Below are 18,690 nucleotides of genomic sequence, written 5' to 3'. Positions count from 1 at the left end.
GGTAATATATAGTAAGAATGCTTTAGGTTCAGGATAACCTCTTATGTGGATACTCGTCATTATAATATTACGTACGTTACGTATTACGTATTTTATTTTTAGACAGACAAATTAATTTTGAAACCACTTGTCCTCGTTAGGGTGTTGGGTTGGACGTCGAGTCGTGCCATAATTTAAGATTTTTAGTTTCGTGCATGTTTCTTACTATTTATTGCTGGCTATAATGCCTCGATAATTAGGGCCTTATTAATTTAAAACCCTTCTTAAAGGTTCAATTATTTTTATAATTAAATTCCGTCCTTTTTTTAAATATTCCATTATTAGGTGTAAAATTACAAAAAAATGAATATATTTTGCCATCCGATTTTGTATTCGAACCTACCCACAGTCATAAACACAAAGATAGGCAGCAAGTGTAAAGGGTTGGGCTGTAAATCAGCGCTGTGTGCATGCGCACTTTGTGTGCGTCCACAGCATACGCTGAGCCCAATCCATTTATCAAACTTATAGCTTATAGCACTTAGTGATGTTAAAAGTAGTTATAAGTTTAATGTGTTTATGCTTATTAATAATGTTTATGTTGCTCTAAGTGTGTTAATAAAGGTTTATTCTATTCTATTCTATAAGAAAGCGTGTGTAGGTAGATGGTTAAGTTCTAGACTGATATTATAAATATGGATGTACTTTCACAATGTATATATATTTTTAAAAGCTTGAGGCACTAATATTGCATACTAGGTACCTTCTAAACCTAAATCACATATAGTGTACATAGGTGCCTCAAGCTTTTAAAATGGTATAAGTATATTTTACATTTTGAAAGTACATCCATATTTATATCAGTCTCTAGAACTTAACTATCTACACACGCTTTCTTATAATGACGAGTATCCACATAAGAGGTTATTTATCCTGAACCTAAAGCATTCTTACTACATAAGTACAGTCACCAGTATAATATCTGCCACAGCGGCGTAGCGTGCAAAAATATCTGACACGTCCTTCCGGCCCTAGAAATAGTCGTATTAGATATTTATGCACGCTTGTTGTGTCAGACATTGGTGCTGGCTGTACATGGTGACAAATGTTACTTAAATTTATTTTTCCTTTTTAGTTCATATTTTTTTCTAATAAAAGCTTTTTTAAAAAAAGGTTTACTCCTAACAGACGTGGATTTGCTTTCGTCGTTCTAATAAATTTATCCACGTATCCTGATACATGCCTCTGTTCTTTTAGATTTTTTGCCAATTTTCATCGTTATTGCCTTGTCGATTTTATTGTTTATTACATTAGAAAAAGTTTCATATCTCAAATGGAAAAACGGAACCCTTTTAGGATAGCTACGTTGGCAGTCCAAATTTTGGACTCTGAGGAATGGTTAGAAGTATAGAGTTGTTGAAGTATAATTTCTTCAAGCAGTTTATGTAATAAATAAGACCAACATATTTTTTTTTAAGAAATAAGTAATAGGTATTAGGTACTAACTAAGTATTTCCAGCATACATGATAGTTTCCTGTGGCAAACAAAGTTATTTTCGCACATAGAAAAAGTGTAAAATTTGAGTTTGATAATAATTTTGTAATTCGTACAAAACCCTCGGTGGTCAAGTCGAACTTGCTATTTTCCGGAGATGCGCAGGCTTACGTTCTTTTAGCTATTTGCAATCCAACAGAATAAAAAGCTGTTATAATAAAGATTTAATTATTTATTTGATAAGACATTTACAATCTGAACCCAGAAGCAATTGAAAATCAGACGTTTAAGGCAATTTATATATGCAAAAGTAAAATATTGTTTGTCTCATCATTAACATTCAGAGACCTCGCCAACAAGCCGTTGGCATCATCCTCAATTTCCGTGTTAGCACTTCGTTAAAATTTTATTCTAATTTACACAATAGAGAATCTGGTATCATGAAATTTGATTTGTTCAGGCTAAATGCACAGCATATACAAAATCTGCAGATTGGTTATGATAAACTAACGCAAAAACATACATACATACAGAGCGAATACAAATAACTTAAGATCCTAAATAGAAGATTAGTACCTATTACATAATCAAATAAATTACCTGCATTATCGGGTACGGAAATGCTGTTCTGACTTTATACAGGGCGTACAGAACTAAAATTTAGACCAAGCAAATTAACTTAAATAATATTCTATGCGAGTCTGTTTTGTCATTATACTTTATACAGATTTTAGGTTATCTTTACTTAATTGTAGGTATAAGATACGTTTACGATTTCACATAATGCTATCTCCTTATCAGACTAAATTTTTATTTAAATGCGTTTTCTTACTCAAGTTTCCAGAGTGCAGCATAATGCATTACCTTTCATTAAAATATCTCACCGAATAAAAAAAACTTATAACTACATTTCATTCAGAAAGCGTTAAATAAAATTGTATTATTTGTGAAAAACGTCAGAACTTACGCACAGTATTTGTGCACCGATACAGCGAGTGGGTATTACAATAGTAGAGCAGGTTGATTTAGGAAAATGAAAGGATCATCAAAATAAAAGATATTATGTGTTATTCAGACTATGTCGGCAATAATATATGAATGAATCTCCTATACCTCTAGGCTAGTGTAATATCGCGTGGACCGCTCATCTAATAGGATTATAATGTGATATTGGTTTGATCTAGCTTTTGTGCAAGCATGCTCAAAAGTTGTTAATAAGCAATAGTCTATCAAAAAACCAAGGCAAATAATTTTCGTGTATTGTTTCACCAAGTATCATAAAACAAGTCTTACAACTTGTTCGTTACGATGATTAAGCATTAATTCCCATATGAAAATCTTATTTAAATTTATGTCCTTTAGTTTCTATATTTTATAATACTGGGACTGGGAGTCGACCAATAACACCAAACGATTTTCTACAATTCCCACAGCCCCCTAGAACAGTGTAGTTACATGCCAAACTTACAAAAAATTTTTCGTTATTCGTGACCGATGCGTACGACGGACGGTTGTACCACAACGAGCCATCAGATCTAACTTTAATCACATAATATTGAAAGTTTAAAAGCATAGATTTACCATCAGTATATTTTCGGCAACTGGTAATTTCAACAGAATTAAACAAGTACATAACATTAAACATCTAATAATTAACAACCTATTAAATGCATGTTAATAGGCACCAGTGGCCCATTGATAAATAAAAGGACAAAGCACACAATTTGCACCACATTGCACAGTTAACAACCTCACGCTCCAATAGATTAAACAATACAAGAATATTTATACCATCGAAAGAACTTACACAGAAGTAGACAGAAAATCAGTCGAGAAACCATGCTCCCAATGTCTAAAGGAATGTACTTAGGTATGACACAGCCACATTCATAGCAGCCGTGGTGATTCATCAGAATTTCTTTACATTTATATAACGGTTATTGAGTAAATGTATAAAAAGTCAGTATAATACCCAAACACAGTAATTAAATAATTGGACCACTGGTTCCATGTCAATTTAATGCTTTCCACGTGTGCGGATTTCCTCACAACTGTACGAGCCTCCGTTTGGGGCAACACAGCGTCATAATGATCCGGAGTTACTAATTAACATAGTCTTGGACAAGCATTGTGAGGCTAGGTACATTAGGTGAGTTGTGGCTATGACTGAAAACTGTTGATAAAATCGTGGAACGCAATGGAACCTACAATGGTCACGACTCATTGGCTGTGAAATACTAAGCACTCGATACTGTGGATGTTCGTTAAGCAAGATAATTTCGAGTTTATAATATACAAAGAGTACTATGACGCGCATAGATGTGAGTTGCGGAGTATGTGTTATTCAATACTCGTCCTCCTCGGGTGGGTGCGGGTTGTCGCCGTCTATTTCCTCGGGAGGCGCAAATCCGTCCTGTAACGCCATTTTGTAAAATTGATAATATTAAAAATCATATATTGTTAATATTGTTCTATTAAATGAGCTCACTACGCCTGCGTTATCAAATGGTATTGTACACTCCGTACAAAAAAGTATCTGGTGTTGGCGACCAGTCGCTATAAATCGTAAGAGAGATTGTCGGAGCAATTCATATAATATCCATGAAAATGTGCATTCCAAAGCTACAAAGCTGTCTCGACTGGCCGCCTCACATAAGACAGCTCTTTGCAACCGGTGGCGATAGAGCCATTGCCACTACTTGGCGTAGTACGCGGCAGTTGTACGTGGCGTAGATAACGCAGCTGCAGCATGATTTTAGTATTCGTATAAAATGATACAACTGGTGTTACAGAACCGGTGGTAAAAAAATGCATTAAGTGAAGTTATGCAGAACGAAACAAACAATTGTAAACAATTCCGTCTAGCGCTGTAACACAAATGATGCGCGGGCGGCTATTAAGAGGAAAGAGGATAATAAAAAACAGTAATGCTTCAGTAAGCAAATCGCCAACTTATTTGCGAGTTAATTATTGTTTTTTTATCTATTTATAACATCCTCAAGCCTTTATTAAAAACATGACATGTTGACGTTGACATATTGAATTGTGTAGGTATACCTAGATACTGTAATGTTGTAATGTATTTTAACACGTTTACAAAGTGATTTACGCCAGGATAGACATGATTCCGAGTAAAAGTTGAAAGTGTCTATTAAGAACATTTATATTCTAAAGGGAATGATAATTTTATTATAGTCTAGTCCTCAGTTACCTCAGTCGCATATAAGATATCCAGAATCTTCTGAATAATTGGGCCATTTTGCTGTTCTTCCATCTCTTGACAGATCACCTCTATATCCCTGAGTTTCCCGAAGTAAAAGTCTCTTTCCTTTTCGAGGCCGTCAACTGTGGCTTTTAACTCGTTTACCTAAACAACACTTTCTATTAATATCTTAATATAATCGGGTAAACAGTCATTCGGCTTATAAAGAATTATGCCGAACTAAATTTCGGCATTTTTAAGATTCAGCGTAAATAAATTATGTGAAACCTTTTATGCGTAATAAGTTTCGGATATTAAAAATATGCGAAATAGATGTCACCCTTAACCTAAGCCTACTTATGTTTCTGTGTCGATTCTGATTGGGAAAAACGCTACTGTGAAAATAAGCTTCAGTAAAAGAGCATATTGGAAAAAAAAGCATTGGGAAAAACGCGAATGAAAACTTTTGCTACTAGGAAATAACGATTTTGGAGAAATGATCTAACCAGTCCAATAAAAATTGCTTGTCCCTTTCAAGTAGACCCACTAAGCAATGGGTATCAATATTGATTTATTTGCAAAGTAATCTTCAAATGTTTTTTTTAGCCATCGAAAGTTTTCGTATACCCTTTAGGCGTCATTTATTAGGTGTCATTTCAAACTTTAAGTTTTGGCAAGGAAAGGCAAATCATGATATTAATTAGAAAATTACCTGAAGATTGAGTTCGTCCAGAGCTTTGGAGTCGCCCTTCGCACTTTGATTTAACCTAGATAGGTTTACTGGCGGCGATCGCACCGCGCTGTTTGCCTTGCCAACTGTTAAAAAAAAAACAATGTTTTCGTTATCTTTCATTTGCAATAGGTATTTTAGTTAGTTGACACTCAAAGCATTTATGAATGGAGATGGTAACGCGCTGCTTTCCTTTGCTAGAATACTCTTTATGTATCAATGTCTACATTGGGCTGGCTGGTCCGTAGGGCTGGTCTTAGAAAGTGTTTAGCTTCATTTCATGCATTGCTGTGCATATTTGAGTTTGTGTGACGGTTTTGTATTTAGATGGTTCCATACATCACATCTCTAATATGAATGATAAGCAAGTTGCCAAAAAAACGTAGAGCCCATCATAAATGCTATGTAACTTGATATTTAAGATTTGTGTTGATTTCTCATTTCCCAAATAATTTGTAGTTTTTTTTGAACAAGGAAATTATTAGCCAATAATGCGTTTTTCATATAACATTTCAGATAAATGGTCAGCTCTGGCGACGTACACAATATGTATATATGATGCTTCACTATTACGTTCAAGTTATCTGTATTGCATTGACGATTTTCTTCATTAAACAGGTATTTTCAGAAGAATATAACTACTGAATATAACATCCAACAGAAATAGGATAAGTTTTGCGAATATTTACACAACTGCATTGGAATAAATAGTAATTACAATAAAATATGTGTTGTGTGTGGAAAATGAAGTGGTAAGTGTACCAATAAATTAATAAGTGAAAAAATAAGAATAAGTAAGTATACTAAATAGGTACCCATTCAAATTTAAAATAATAATTACATTAAAAATAAATATCTTTTACAATTATATAATACATGTTTTCAGTTATTATATGCAATGGTTCATATATCAGTAATCAAATATTCAATACAAATGGTAAAAAATGGCTTTCAAATGAAATGTATTTGTTGTAGTCATGATCATAAAGCATAACTAAGGCATAATTAAGAAAAACAAATAGTACTGGTTTGGGGTCTAGCTGGCACCCTCGCGACCGGCGCCGCAGGCTTCTTGGCGGCGCCGCGCGGGGCCGAGGCGCCCCCGTGACCCATCGGCAGCCCCTCACGTTGCGCCAGTGCGTCATATTCCGTGCCTCCGTAGTTGGCATCAAAGAATTTCTTGAACCATTGCAAAAACTCAAAGTTATCCTGGAAGCGACCCTTCACCAGTTTGTCAATGGGTACTATCTACAAAAGAAAAAAAAGTGGAAAGTAAAATAAAATGAATTAACACAATCTACTGTGGCGGCGGTCGAGCCGAGGATGGTACGCGGTGGGACGCCACACTTAGAAAGTAAGGTTTAGTAGTAGTGAAACATGGCAAGAGATAGAGAACTTTTCTGAGTGTGGGTCGGTACTCGGTAGGGTGTGCAGAGTAGTGGGCTGATGCATACTGCCCGAGTGCAGGGCGGGCGCGGCGCGGCGCGCACGCGGCGCAGCGGGGGCGGCCGCGGGCGCCAGCGCGCCGGCGCACAGCGGCACGCCGCTCTCGCACGCGCCGGACCCGATCGTGAAGCCGCCGCGGGCGTCGAAAGCGTCATACTCGCGCCCATCATAGTTAGCATCAAAAAACTTTTTAAACCACTGTAAAAACTCAAAGTTGTCTTGAAACCTCCCCTTAATCAGCTTGTCCACTGGTATTACCTATAAAAAGTGTACTTAGTTTTATAGAGTGCATCTTATTGAAGTTTAATTCAGTGTATACAATCACTGCCTTCATACATTTTTATATCTCATCATCATTATAACTATAATCCATGTGAGGATTTTAACATTATTACTAGAGATTCTAATTTTAGTAAAGATGGACTTGGATTGACATCTCCATAATTACTATTTTTTGTTATAAATAACAGGTAAAAATGTGTGTCAAAATGTTACTAATAATGACTAACTGGTTGAGTAATGAGACATTATAGGTAACACAAACATAATCATTCATTTATCAGATATCCATTTACTAACTATTTGGCATAATGATCATGCACCAACTAGATTCAATAAATTCATATTCAATATTCATCTTATTTAAATCCCGCAGATTGTTTGCTGACCTTAACACTAAGATGATAGTTGATATTTAATTTGTTATTAAACATTATTTTGTTTAGACAGAGTTAAACAATGAAGAAAGTTTGTATTTGAAATGGTTACATAGCAAGCAAAATAATTTAAAACCAATTCATTTACAAATATGAACAATAGGTATATAATGTACCCTCAGTCTTACATACAGATATGGGTATGAAAACCCATATATTACAACAAACATTTTGAAATTAAATTAACCTTGGACAGGCACTCCCAATCCAATTTGGGTTGTTGATCTTACAATTCTTATTTAATATAAGGGATTGCTACCAAATTACTTCATTGTAGTATTCTGTTTTAGGGTGCAGGAACATTTTAGATTTAGGATAACAAAATAATTGAGCTACCATAGACAAACCCCAGTGTGTTGTTTCAACTTGGATATCATGTAAATCAGATTTACCTATAAAATAAGTGTGGTTTAAAGTACATGTAATTGTCAACCGAGAATAAACAACAATAATATAAAGCCTATCGATTTGTGACCTCCTGTAATTTCCACATATGCAGTACACTAATTATCATGTTGTACACTGTTGCCATTCAATCCATGTTGATAACTACATTTTGTACATTAACCACACCCTACCTACTATAATACAAATTCTACCCTGGCCATTACAAGCAATAGCTTAGTTACCTAGTTAACAAGGAAAATGTAACTTACTTTGTCAACTTGCATTTTTTTAAATGCTGCTTGTAAAATTTTGAAGTTTTGTATGTACTCATGTTCTAGGTTTGTTTTGAATTTGATCCGTTTCATGGGCACACTACCCGGGAACAGCATGTCCATGAATTGGCAGTAGGCGGCGCCCGTACACAGCTCCTCAATCTTGGCGAAGCTTGACTGCAGGCAATCGTTCACCCACGCCAGCATATCGTGCCGGGACAGGTTCTCCGACGTCACATTCGTCGAGTACACGTTTACTGCCATCTTACTATGCTATCCTTGTCACTGCAATCGAAACACTAATAAATTACCAACTGAAATATACTCTACAAAAAAAGCCGATCTAAAAATAGGCCATATAGTCCATATATCCACTGCCACTGGAACTGCCACCGAAATTACAAGCTTCAATGCAATAGCATTCAGTTAAAGTATACCGAAATACGTTACTATATTTATAATTATTCTAATCAGGGTCGTAGTAAAAATAACAGTATAACTTCTCAACGGCGGATGTGGTTATGATGACAGGCATCGAGGACGACTCATCAAAATTCTCCTGATTGACATTTGGGTCGGCATATCGTTTAGGCGTCTTATTTATGTTAATGCATTACGTACCTGTGTAAAATAAGATCTTGCAGATTTACTTAAGGGTAAATATGTTGAGCAGAGATAAAAGCGTTAGAATTTTAGTCCGAAACGCTCGCCTTTTTAGCTTTTTTTTTTCAGAATTTAACCATAGACTAGTTAGATTAGACAGAGTGATTTTGTTAAGCATCAGTCAGAGCAAAGAGTAAGTACCTACATCAGAGACTCAAACTCAAACACATTTATTTGCTTTGAAACAATACAAAATACTGAATCAAACCCTGTAAGGGCACTGCAATAATGCTATTATTAAATTAACTTATGAGCGCAGATATGGACAAAGAGTAAAGTATATGGATATATGTGCTCGTACCTTAAACTTAAATGAGACAGGAGATTTGTAAACCGATTTTTACCGATAATAATTTTAGAAGGCCAGTATGTACGAGCATCAAAGTTCAAACTAATGTTCAAGCGGGCTATAATATAATCTATATAATACCTATATAATCTTCCTGATGCAAGTGCATGCGAATTTCGTAGTTGCCCCCCTGGCACCATTAAGACACTTGGCTATGTACTTGGCTTGTGTGGCACAGTGTTGCCAACCCCATCATAGAGTAAAACTGTAGATATGCTTGAAAAAAACTAGAAAAATTTAAATTTACAGTTTTACTCTATCATGGGGTTGGCAACACTGTGCCACACTAGCCAAGTGTATATGGTGCCAAGTGATATTTTTAGGGTTCCGTACCCAAAGGGTGCCAACGGGACCCTATTACTGAGACTCCGCTGTCTGTCTGTCTGTCACAGGACTCTATCTCTGAAGCCGTAAAAGTTAGACACTTGAATTTTTCACAGATTATGTATTACTGTGGCCACTATTACAACAAATACTAAAAATAAAATAAAGTTACAAATTAAAGGGGGTCGTCATACAAGAAACATGTTTTTTCAGCGTTTTTTGGTTGCTAGGCGTTATTAGCCGTTGCTAAGGCGACAGAGTTGTCGTTGTGTCGTTGCGATTTTAATGATGTTTTATAAAAGCTTCGATAATATAACATAGTGACTGTCTGATTGTGTGGTTTATTCATTTTGTGCAAAATTAATAAAGCAATTCATGAACCACAAACCTCAATGAAGCCAACTTTGATAAAGCGCTCGCCAAATCCACATCGTACTAATCACTATGTTTACCTATTGTTTTTTACACTAAAAAAATCATACTAAGTATTTAACACTATTTACAAGGTTTATAATACAGTTTAAAATTTATTCACACTAGTCGAGCTTCTTATTATTTAATTTAATTACACAACATACGAAGTCCGCCGAATTTCCCGCGAGACAGCAATTTTTTTTTTGATCCGCGCGCGGCGTTTTAGGACAATGGATTCAGAAGCAAACAGCCAGAACTAAAGAGGATGAGAATTCAAATTGGTTTTTATTCGAAATACTTGCTCAAGTGCTTACGACGATATTTTAAGAAGCTTTTCTTTAGCTTGCCCTGTTTGTTTATTTATTTATTTATTGTTTGTTTGGGTCAAATCTTGGAAGCTAAATTTGACCCACTTTCAGTGGTCCGATCGACTTGAAATTTGGCATACTTATGTAAATTTGGTGACAATACAATAATCTGGTAGTGACATCTTGGTGGTCCTGCCAGGATCGTCTCTGCAGGAGGGAACTCCTCAATAGTTGATAGTACCGACTTGAAATTTAGTACAGATACGTAGTTTAGACGACAATTGCAAGTACAGTCAACAAAAAAGTATATTCAGCAAAAAAAGCTTGTATTCAAAATGAAATTTTTAACAAAAGCTATAATTATTTGCAGTGTAGGTAATGTAACTATGTTTGCTCGTGTGGAATTTTTCAACTCAAATTTTAAGTGGATTTCTTCAACCGATTGAGCTGAATTTTTAAACGAATGTATAAATTCGATGACAATGCAATATTATTATAAGTAATATGGAGTTGATCTGATTATACCTAAAGCTCGCGGGTGACCATAGGAACACTGTGATAAATGACACGACCGCATCGAGTTTGGACTCGTTTGTCGTCTTGACGAGTACTTTGGTAACCAGGGGCATAAAGTACAGTCAGCAAAAAAAAACTTATATTACAAGAATTTTAAGACAACTTTTACTGAACTGTTTACGGAACCCTTCATGTACGAGTCCGACTCGCACTTTACCAATTTTTTTCTGTTCCGTGGGATATTTATATTTCTATCAAATATAAAAAAATAGTTAAATCTACATATTTATCTTTTTGTTATTTTTTAGTAGGTAAGTATTTAATATTTTAATGACAGTAATGTGATGGTAATAAATAAAATACACTACAGGGAAAGAATTAAAAACAAAAAAATCATATAATCATAAAAAGTTTATCAAATTAAATAGTCTCATCTCTCAAACATGTCTCAAAGATACCATTATTCTATGTCGAGCTAAATTAGCATTATCTCTAGTTTTCTATGCTAATCTAGCACTTCAGACAATGTGACTAGCGTTTTATTAGGAAGCTTGTTTTGTATATACTATTATGACACTAAGGGGCTGTTTCACCATCCATTGTTTAGTGTTAACTGGCGGTTAGGTGTGATGCCGTCTCTATTTGTTTTGTTCGAATAGACGGAGACGGCATCACATTTAACCGTCAGCTAACACTAATCAATGGATGGTGAAACAGCCCCTAAAGGTACTTATGCTATGCAATTTGAGAAGTAACACATTTTACTGGAGCTGACTTAGTTACGGACTATGTAGCAAATAAAATAGATGACGCCAGCATTTTAAATTAAAAATGTACATTTCGAGGCCTAAACTAAAAACTGAAAGTTTCCAAAAAACTGTAGATCTACGGTTAAAATAAAACTACAACTACTACTACCGGGTTGGCTACACTGGTGTGGCACCGCTCCATACGTATGAATTCTCTTAGTGTAATCTGTGCACCGTAGTATCTCTAAGTAGTCTGTGGTGCACCGTACCTCCACTTTTGAGTTTTTTTTTGCGGGTGACACTATTTACCGTACGTACAATACCGACATGGAAATACCGTACCGACATGACATTTTGTGACACGCCCATAGAAACTCTTGGCAGTTTGACACATTGACATCAGATGCATTGACACCAATAAAATTTGTATGAGCGTGTACACGAAATATCGGGTCAGTATTTACATGTTGGTATTATTCGTGCCGGTAAATAGTGTCACCCGATTTTGGGGGACCAGTAATGCTCGACCCTATACTGCTCAGCCATCACTGTACGACCTGATAATACGAACTCATTTTGGATTAGAATTATCAAGTCGTACAATATTGGTCGTGCATTATTAGGGTGTCCAAAATTTTGCTAGCTGTTAATGTTCGACCTGTTACTGTTTACGTCGTATAATTGGAATCAATCGAAATCGAATCGAATGACCATAAGAATTTGTTAGGTTGTGTTAGTCCAATTGTGACCACAATGTGCGAGCCGAGCGAGCGTAGCGAGCGGCCGCGGCAGCGGCCAGCGAAAGCGCCAGGACCAAATTAAGTATTTCTACTAATTTATTAATGATTCGTGTACACGAAAACATGATTATCGTGCGAAATCGATTGCTTGCTGTCAAAAGTTGTGTCTTTGATTATTAGGTTGTACAAAATCAGGTTGTCCAATAGCACCGTGAACATTATGGTACAGGGTGCATAAAGCTCGACGTATTCCAAAGTGACATGTGATTGAATTATCAGGTTCGTACAAAATCGGTTCGGGCATTGTCCAGTCGTACAATACGAAAAACATGATCACGTGCGAACGATTGCTCTGTCAAAGTTGCTTTGATTATTAGGTTGTACAAAATCAGGTTGTCCAATAGACCTGAACATTATGTACAGGGTGATAAAGCTCGACCCGTATTCCAAGTGACATGTGATTGAATTATCAGGTCGTACAAAATCGGTCGGGCATTGTCCAGGTCGTACAATAACTACACCCCGATTTTGCTTTTATTTGATTTGTTTTGAACAAGTTTCGAATGACAATTTTGTTTATGTGACTGACTAAACAGATAATAGACTAGCTAATACGTAATTCGATTGATTTCACTGAGCTTTTAAAGTTTACAGAGAAGAAACATGTCGCTGAACAATGAAAGAAGTAGTAACGATGAAATTGAAACAAGTGTTACTACGAATACTATTAGTGAACTACCCGGTAGACCATTTCGGATTACGATGGATTTCCTTTATTTTTTACACTGATGGGCATAGCTCTTTCTGGTAATTTGAACTGATTTTTAAGTTATTTCATATGGTGGACTTTAACTACGAGCAACCTTTGTTAAACCGTAGGTATGTTTTAGGTATTCAAAAAGAAAAATGAAAGTTGGACTCTAATTAGGTTTTCCTAGGTTTCCAATTACATTTTGGGGGGCCCGTGACAGATCCGAAGAAAATTGGACTAGCGACATCTTACAGATTAACTTTTTCGATTTCAGGAACTGCTATAAACAATATTATTTTGTATCGAACTTGCGTTCACACATTAAATTATAGCAGAGATGAATGTAAAGGGTTCCTTCTGCCAGATAAAACTAATGAAACACAGCACTTGGAAAAGGAAGTTCAGAGATATGCAACATTTATTTCAATGGTGAGGACAATTTTAGAGGCATTGGTACCTGCAGTTCTGTCCTTATTTCTTGGTGTCTGGTCAGACACTCATGGCCGGAAACCTTTAGTAGTTTGGCCACTATTTGGTGAGTAGTTTTCCATATTTAAACTGGCTCAAATTTTAGAAGAGGAGTACTTGTTTATTAATTTAATTCTTCTATCTATATTTTATTCTCTGTTACATTTGTCTCAATTGGGGTGAAATTGTATTAAGGCATGTATTGTTTCTAGGTCTAACAATAACATCAATGTTGACTGTGGTGTACAGCATGCTAGATGACTATGGCCCATGGTGGTTTATTCTGGCTGTAATGCCATTCTCCCTAACAGGAGGCTTTACTGTGCTGATCACAGGGGCTTACTGCTATGTCAGTGACATTACAACAACTGACCAGAGAACATTTAGGTAATAAAAAGGTTCCTTCATCAATTGAAGAAGTTATATTTTAATTTATTTGCAATGTACTGTACTTAAGGGTTAAATTCTGTGGGTTAAATAAACCTCATATATTTGCTTTTGGGTTTCAGTTTGTAAAATATATTCCAATTATTGTTTCTTGCTTTTTGAAACTGATATTTTTTGTGTGGCAAGTATGTTAAGCATAAGCATGTTAACACCTAAACCTGATCTTTCTGATTTAAATGGGAATACTCTTTGGTTAAGAAAACTAACAACCATGCTAATACTTAGGAAATAAGGTTTGATTTTTAATAATGAATGTGCAAGCTGGTAAATATTTATATATAGGTCATAAGGCTGTAATGCAATATAGGTACAGCTTCATATTGATAGTATGTTTAGGTAACATGTAATTTTATAACTAAGGATGAAGTGGAGGCCTTTGCCCATCATTGGGACACATATAATAGGCAAGAAAACAAAGGTTGTTCACTGTACACTCATTGATTTTAATTATTTGCTTTTTAATATAAGTACTTATTCAACTTTTTATAATGGGGAAGTAAAATAAAAGTCTCCATTATCTCAACACCAAAAAACACTTAGTAAAAACACTTACTTAATATTTTTTCAGGATGACATTGCTTGAAGCAACTTTTTCAGCAGGGAGTATAGTTGGTGCTGTAATGAGCTCATACTTACTCCGGTCTGTGGGCAATGTGTATCTACTGCTGATAGTAACAGCATTGTATGTTATTGGATATGCATTCACTAATGTCTACCTGAACGAGTCTTTGACTGGTGCATTACGGGTAAGATTTTGATGAAACTGGAAGTCTCTCTTTTATTGTATACATATTTTAATCCAGTTGTAATTGTTTGCTAGCCATGTGATTAAATTTAACCTTCTGAAACCTACCATATAAATAAAAAAAAAATGTTTAAAGCAATTTGAATCTAATTAATTCCTGACTTAAGTATCAAACTGCAGTTGTGCAAACATAGAAACAAGAAATTTGAATTTACATTGTCAATATTGTCATAGAACTGTAATTCCCTTGAACTTATTATGTACATTGCACATTTGGTGTGTTCGAGATTAAATAAATGAATAAATTCTTTCATATGAATTAATTTGTTAAAATACTTTTTTCAGGGTGGACTATGTTCGGTATTAGATTTCCTTCTTGTAAAGGAAATGATAAATGAGTGCTTTAAGCATCGACCAAATAATGGAAGAGCGCAGATAATCTTGTTAACATCAGCAAACACCCTAACAATTTTCATACTTTATGGCACTTCCAATCTTGACTACTTATATACAAGGGAGAAGCTTCATTGGGCGATGAAGGAGTATAGCTTGTATTCAGGAGCCAGTACGATGATTTCTTTTGTAGGATCTTTCTTGGGCATAGCATTTTTCCAAAATTGTCTGGGTCTTAGTGATGTGGCCTTAGCAATTATGTCCTTCATGTCTTCAGTGGCAGATTGCTTGATCAAGACATTTGCAGTAACATCATGGCACATGTACTTTGGTAAGTCAAAATAATAATTAAAAAAACCACAAACGGGACTTATCATGCTAAACTTAAGAGTAATATTTACCTTGACGTTTTGACCACATTACAGTGGCCGTGGTCACGAGTAGACTGAAGTGTGGGGTGTCAAGTCTGCCTAGCAGCGCGAGTCCTTCGAACTACCCGCACTTGATCACAAATAGTACCAGCACTCATATCTCGCACTACCTGCACTTGGTCATTTTTAGGGTTCTGGAGCCAAAAAGGCAAAAACGGAACCCTTATAGTTTCGCCATGTCTGTCTGTCTGTCCATCCGCGGCTTTGCTCAGGGACTGTCAATGTATACTATGCCGACAAAATGGTGCAATAAAAAATTAAAAAAAAAAACTTAGGGTACTATCAGCCAAATATGTGGTCTACCACCCTAAAGTTAATAATCGTTTGCGTATCATAAAACAATAATGCCAATAGTCGTGTCTGTCAACTTGAAAGTTCGACTTTAGCGACATATTCATTTGATAGGAACTTGTTTAAAAATTGATAGACCACTTATTTGGCTGATGGTACCTCCCATAGACGTAAAGTGGGGGTGTTTTTTTTTCTCATCCAACCCTATAGTGTGGGGTATCGTTGGTTAGGTCTTTTAAAACCATTAGGGGTTTGCTAGACGATTTTTCGATTCAGTGATTTGTTTGCGAAATATTCAACTTAGTGCAAATTTTCATTAAAATCGAGCGTTCCCCCCCCCCTCTAAAATCTAAACCGGTGGGTGGAAAAATTTGAATAAATTCAGGATGGTAGTAAGTATATCAAACCGGCTATAAAGCCTAATAATATACCTAAACTATGGAAGATTCCGTATAAAATACGAAATCCTTTTCTAAATTACTTATTTTTTTCGTAATGGCTACGGAACCCTATTTCGGGTGTGTCCGACACGCTCTTGGCCGGTTTTTATTTGTCACCCCATCACACCGGCACACAACACTAACAATGTCCGACCACGTCCCTCCGAACATTCATCCGCCTCGGGTATGTGCAAACATGTGGAAGCGCGCACAGACGGCTTCGCGGTGATAATGCGAAGTAGATGTGCCTCGACGCTGCGTCGCCTCCGTGACAGCTCCAACCGCATCCTGAGTGTTTTGGCAAACCGCTGGGACTCCCCTATTCTCACCCGTTGGATACGACTGCATCAAGTCAAGTAAAACTAACAAAAGGGTGTGCTTGTCATTGTACCTAGGTATTTGTAATTTTGTTGTAATTGTGTATTGTAATATTTATTTTTTGATCTGTAGGTACTAACCTCTACTTTATAAAATTTAGGGGCTGTTTCACCATCCATTGATTAGTGTTAACTGATGGTTAAATGTGATGCCGTCTCCGTACCGTCTATTCGAACGCAGCCCTCCGGGCTCTACGATTTCTTCGAACCGGGGCAAAACCTTGATGGTGGCGCCAGTGTTTGATAAAAACTGTTAAAACTGCCAATGAGTAGCATTTTCTTTATTTTCTTTTTCATTTCTCTCCGCCCCATGAAACTGCCGCCCGGGGCAAGTGCCCCGGTTTGCCCCCCCTTGGATCCGGGGCTGTTCGAACAAAATAAATAGAGACGGCATCACATTTAACCGTCAGTTAACACTAATCAATGGATGGTGAAACAGCCCCTTAATGTTTCTAATGTAATACTAACCATTTTATGGACAATGTCTGAAATAAAATATTTGAATTTGAATTGAGCGTGATAAGTCCCGTTTGTGGTATTTTAATTATGAGTGAAAATCAAGAGTTTTAAACATTATGTCAAATTAATAGTCTGTATTAATTTATGAAAAAGTAGCTATAATGAAAGTTAGGAAAAAGTAGAGAAATTGTTGGATTCAGATGAAGTCAGGGAAGAACTGATTCAAGCCATGACCAATTTTCTTTTGTTTATAACCTATTTTCCATTATCATTTAGATCTAATGATTTAATTAATTAATGATGAAACACAGGTTCTCAACCTTTTTTTCCTCACTACCCCTTTGCTACTTTTTTAAAACACCTTTTTTTTACTTATACGCTTATACATACATATGTACTTATTAAGATACTATCTATTACCATTTTTTTCGGAGGTTTATACTGCCATTGCTCCTGAAAGCATTCTTTGTGTAAAATAGGGGGTGTTGTCGTCCATGTTGAAATGGAAACCTATGAATTAGTTAGAATTTAGGTCCGCTAGAGCAACATTGACAAACAACACTAAGAAGTATTTTTAACTGTTCCAGGTGCTTCAATATCCTTCCTGAGAGTGATATCAGCCCCACTGATAAGATCGCACCTGACTAAGGCTTTGCCTATAGAAGACATCGCTAAGGTCTTCGCCCTACTGTGCGCGATGGAGTCCATCTGTCCGATAATCGCTCCACTGGTGTACAACTCGCTTTATGAGTACACACTGGATTCGTTCCCTGGCGCTTTTTATGTACTAAGCGCCAGTATTAATGGACTTTGTGTTGTATTGTTAGGGTAAGTTGGAAACAATTATTTTATTCACTAAATAGGTGTGACATTTACTAATTATACAGTTTCTTCAATAGATCATTTGAAGGGAACATGGCAGCTATTGTTTAACCCTTCGTATGACAGCATTGTTCAGAACTATACTCCTGTTGTATGCCAAAGCTAATATAAAAAAAAATATATAAATGTTGCTCTTGTGATTTTGGCACTGATCAGTGCTAAGTCATACAAAGGGGTAATATAAGATGTCATAATTTATGGAACCGGTAAATCAAAATGCTCCTTATGTTAAAATATTAAGTACTGAAAGTGGTAATGTTATTTTGTATGTATTATGAAAGCAACACCATCTAATCGATTTATTAAGTTTTAACGACAAAAAATAATAACTGCTGCTTAAAGTTTAATGAAAACTTCACTTGATGAAAAAAATGTACTTCATAATTACCTCTTTATCTAAACTAAGTTATTTTTAGCGGTCGGGGAAAATTTTATTCTTATTATAAATGGAAATCAGATATTTTGTGTTTGTATCCTTTACTGGTGTTGTGAGAAGTTACTTGTCAAGTTTCATGGTTTCATGTCAAAGGAAACTAACTATTAAGGGTACAATACTGGTTTTTGTATAAAAAATACAGTATCAAAATTTTATTTTGTACAGGTCCAAGAGACACCATAACCAATAGTATTTGAATTAATTGCAAACATCGTGAGGAAGCCTGTATAAAGCTGCGTAGAAACTTAATAGTGTATGTGAAGTTTCCGATCTGCACTGG

At 35.8% G+C, this 18,690-nt stretch overlaps 1 protein-coding gene and 1 pseudogene across 2 annotated transcripts; one reads left to right on the top strand and one right to left on the bottom strand.

Annotated features, from left to right (window-relative positions):
* Nucleotides 1-1,691: 1,691 nt before the first annotated feature.
* On the bottom strand, nt 1,692-8,989 carry LOC141434893 (microtubule-associated protein RP/EB family member 1-like). 2 transcript variants are annotated; one of them, XM_074097381.1, is made up of 6 exons: nt 8,849-8,989; nt 8,225-8,512; nt 6,432-6,654; nt 5,389-5,492; nt 4,686-4,841; nt 1,692-3,887 (listed from the first exon to the last, which is right to left on the bottom strand). In XM_074097381.1, exons 2-6 carry the CDS (start codon nt 8,489-8,491, stop codon nt 3,819-3,821), a joined length of 819 nt encoding a protein of 272 aa, XP_073953482.1. In that variant the 5' UTR covers nt 8,492-8,512; nt 8,849-8,989; the 3' UTR covers nt 1,692-3,818. The 2 variants fall into 2 exon arrangements, with proteins under 2 accessions (XP_073953482.1, XP_073953483.1); XM_074097382.1 differs by lacking the exon at nt 8,849-8,989 and adding an exon at nt 8,678-8,768.
* A 3,831-nt stretch (nt 8,990-12,820) lies between these two features.
* On the top strand, nt 12,821-18,025 carry LOC141434977 (probable peptidoglycan muropeptide transporter SLC46; annotated as a pseudogene).
* Nucleotides 18,026-18,690: the final 665 nt, after the last annotated feature.

Source organism: Choristoneura fumiferana, chromosome 14 (genome assembly GCF_025370935.1).
Source record: "Choristoneura fumiferana chromosome 14, NRCan_CFum_1, whole genome shotgun sequence".
Lineage (NCBI taxonomy): Eukaryota > Metazoa > Arthropoda > Insecta > Lepidoptera > Tortricidae > Choristoneura > Choristoneura fumiferana.
Note: the sequence above shows the minus strand (reverse complement) of the source record. Positions and strands in the feature narration are given on the sequence as shown.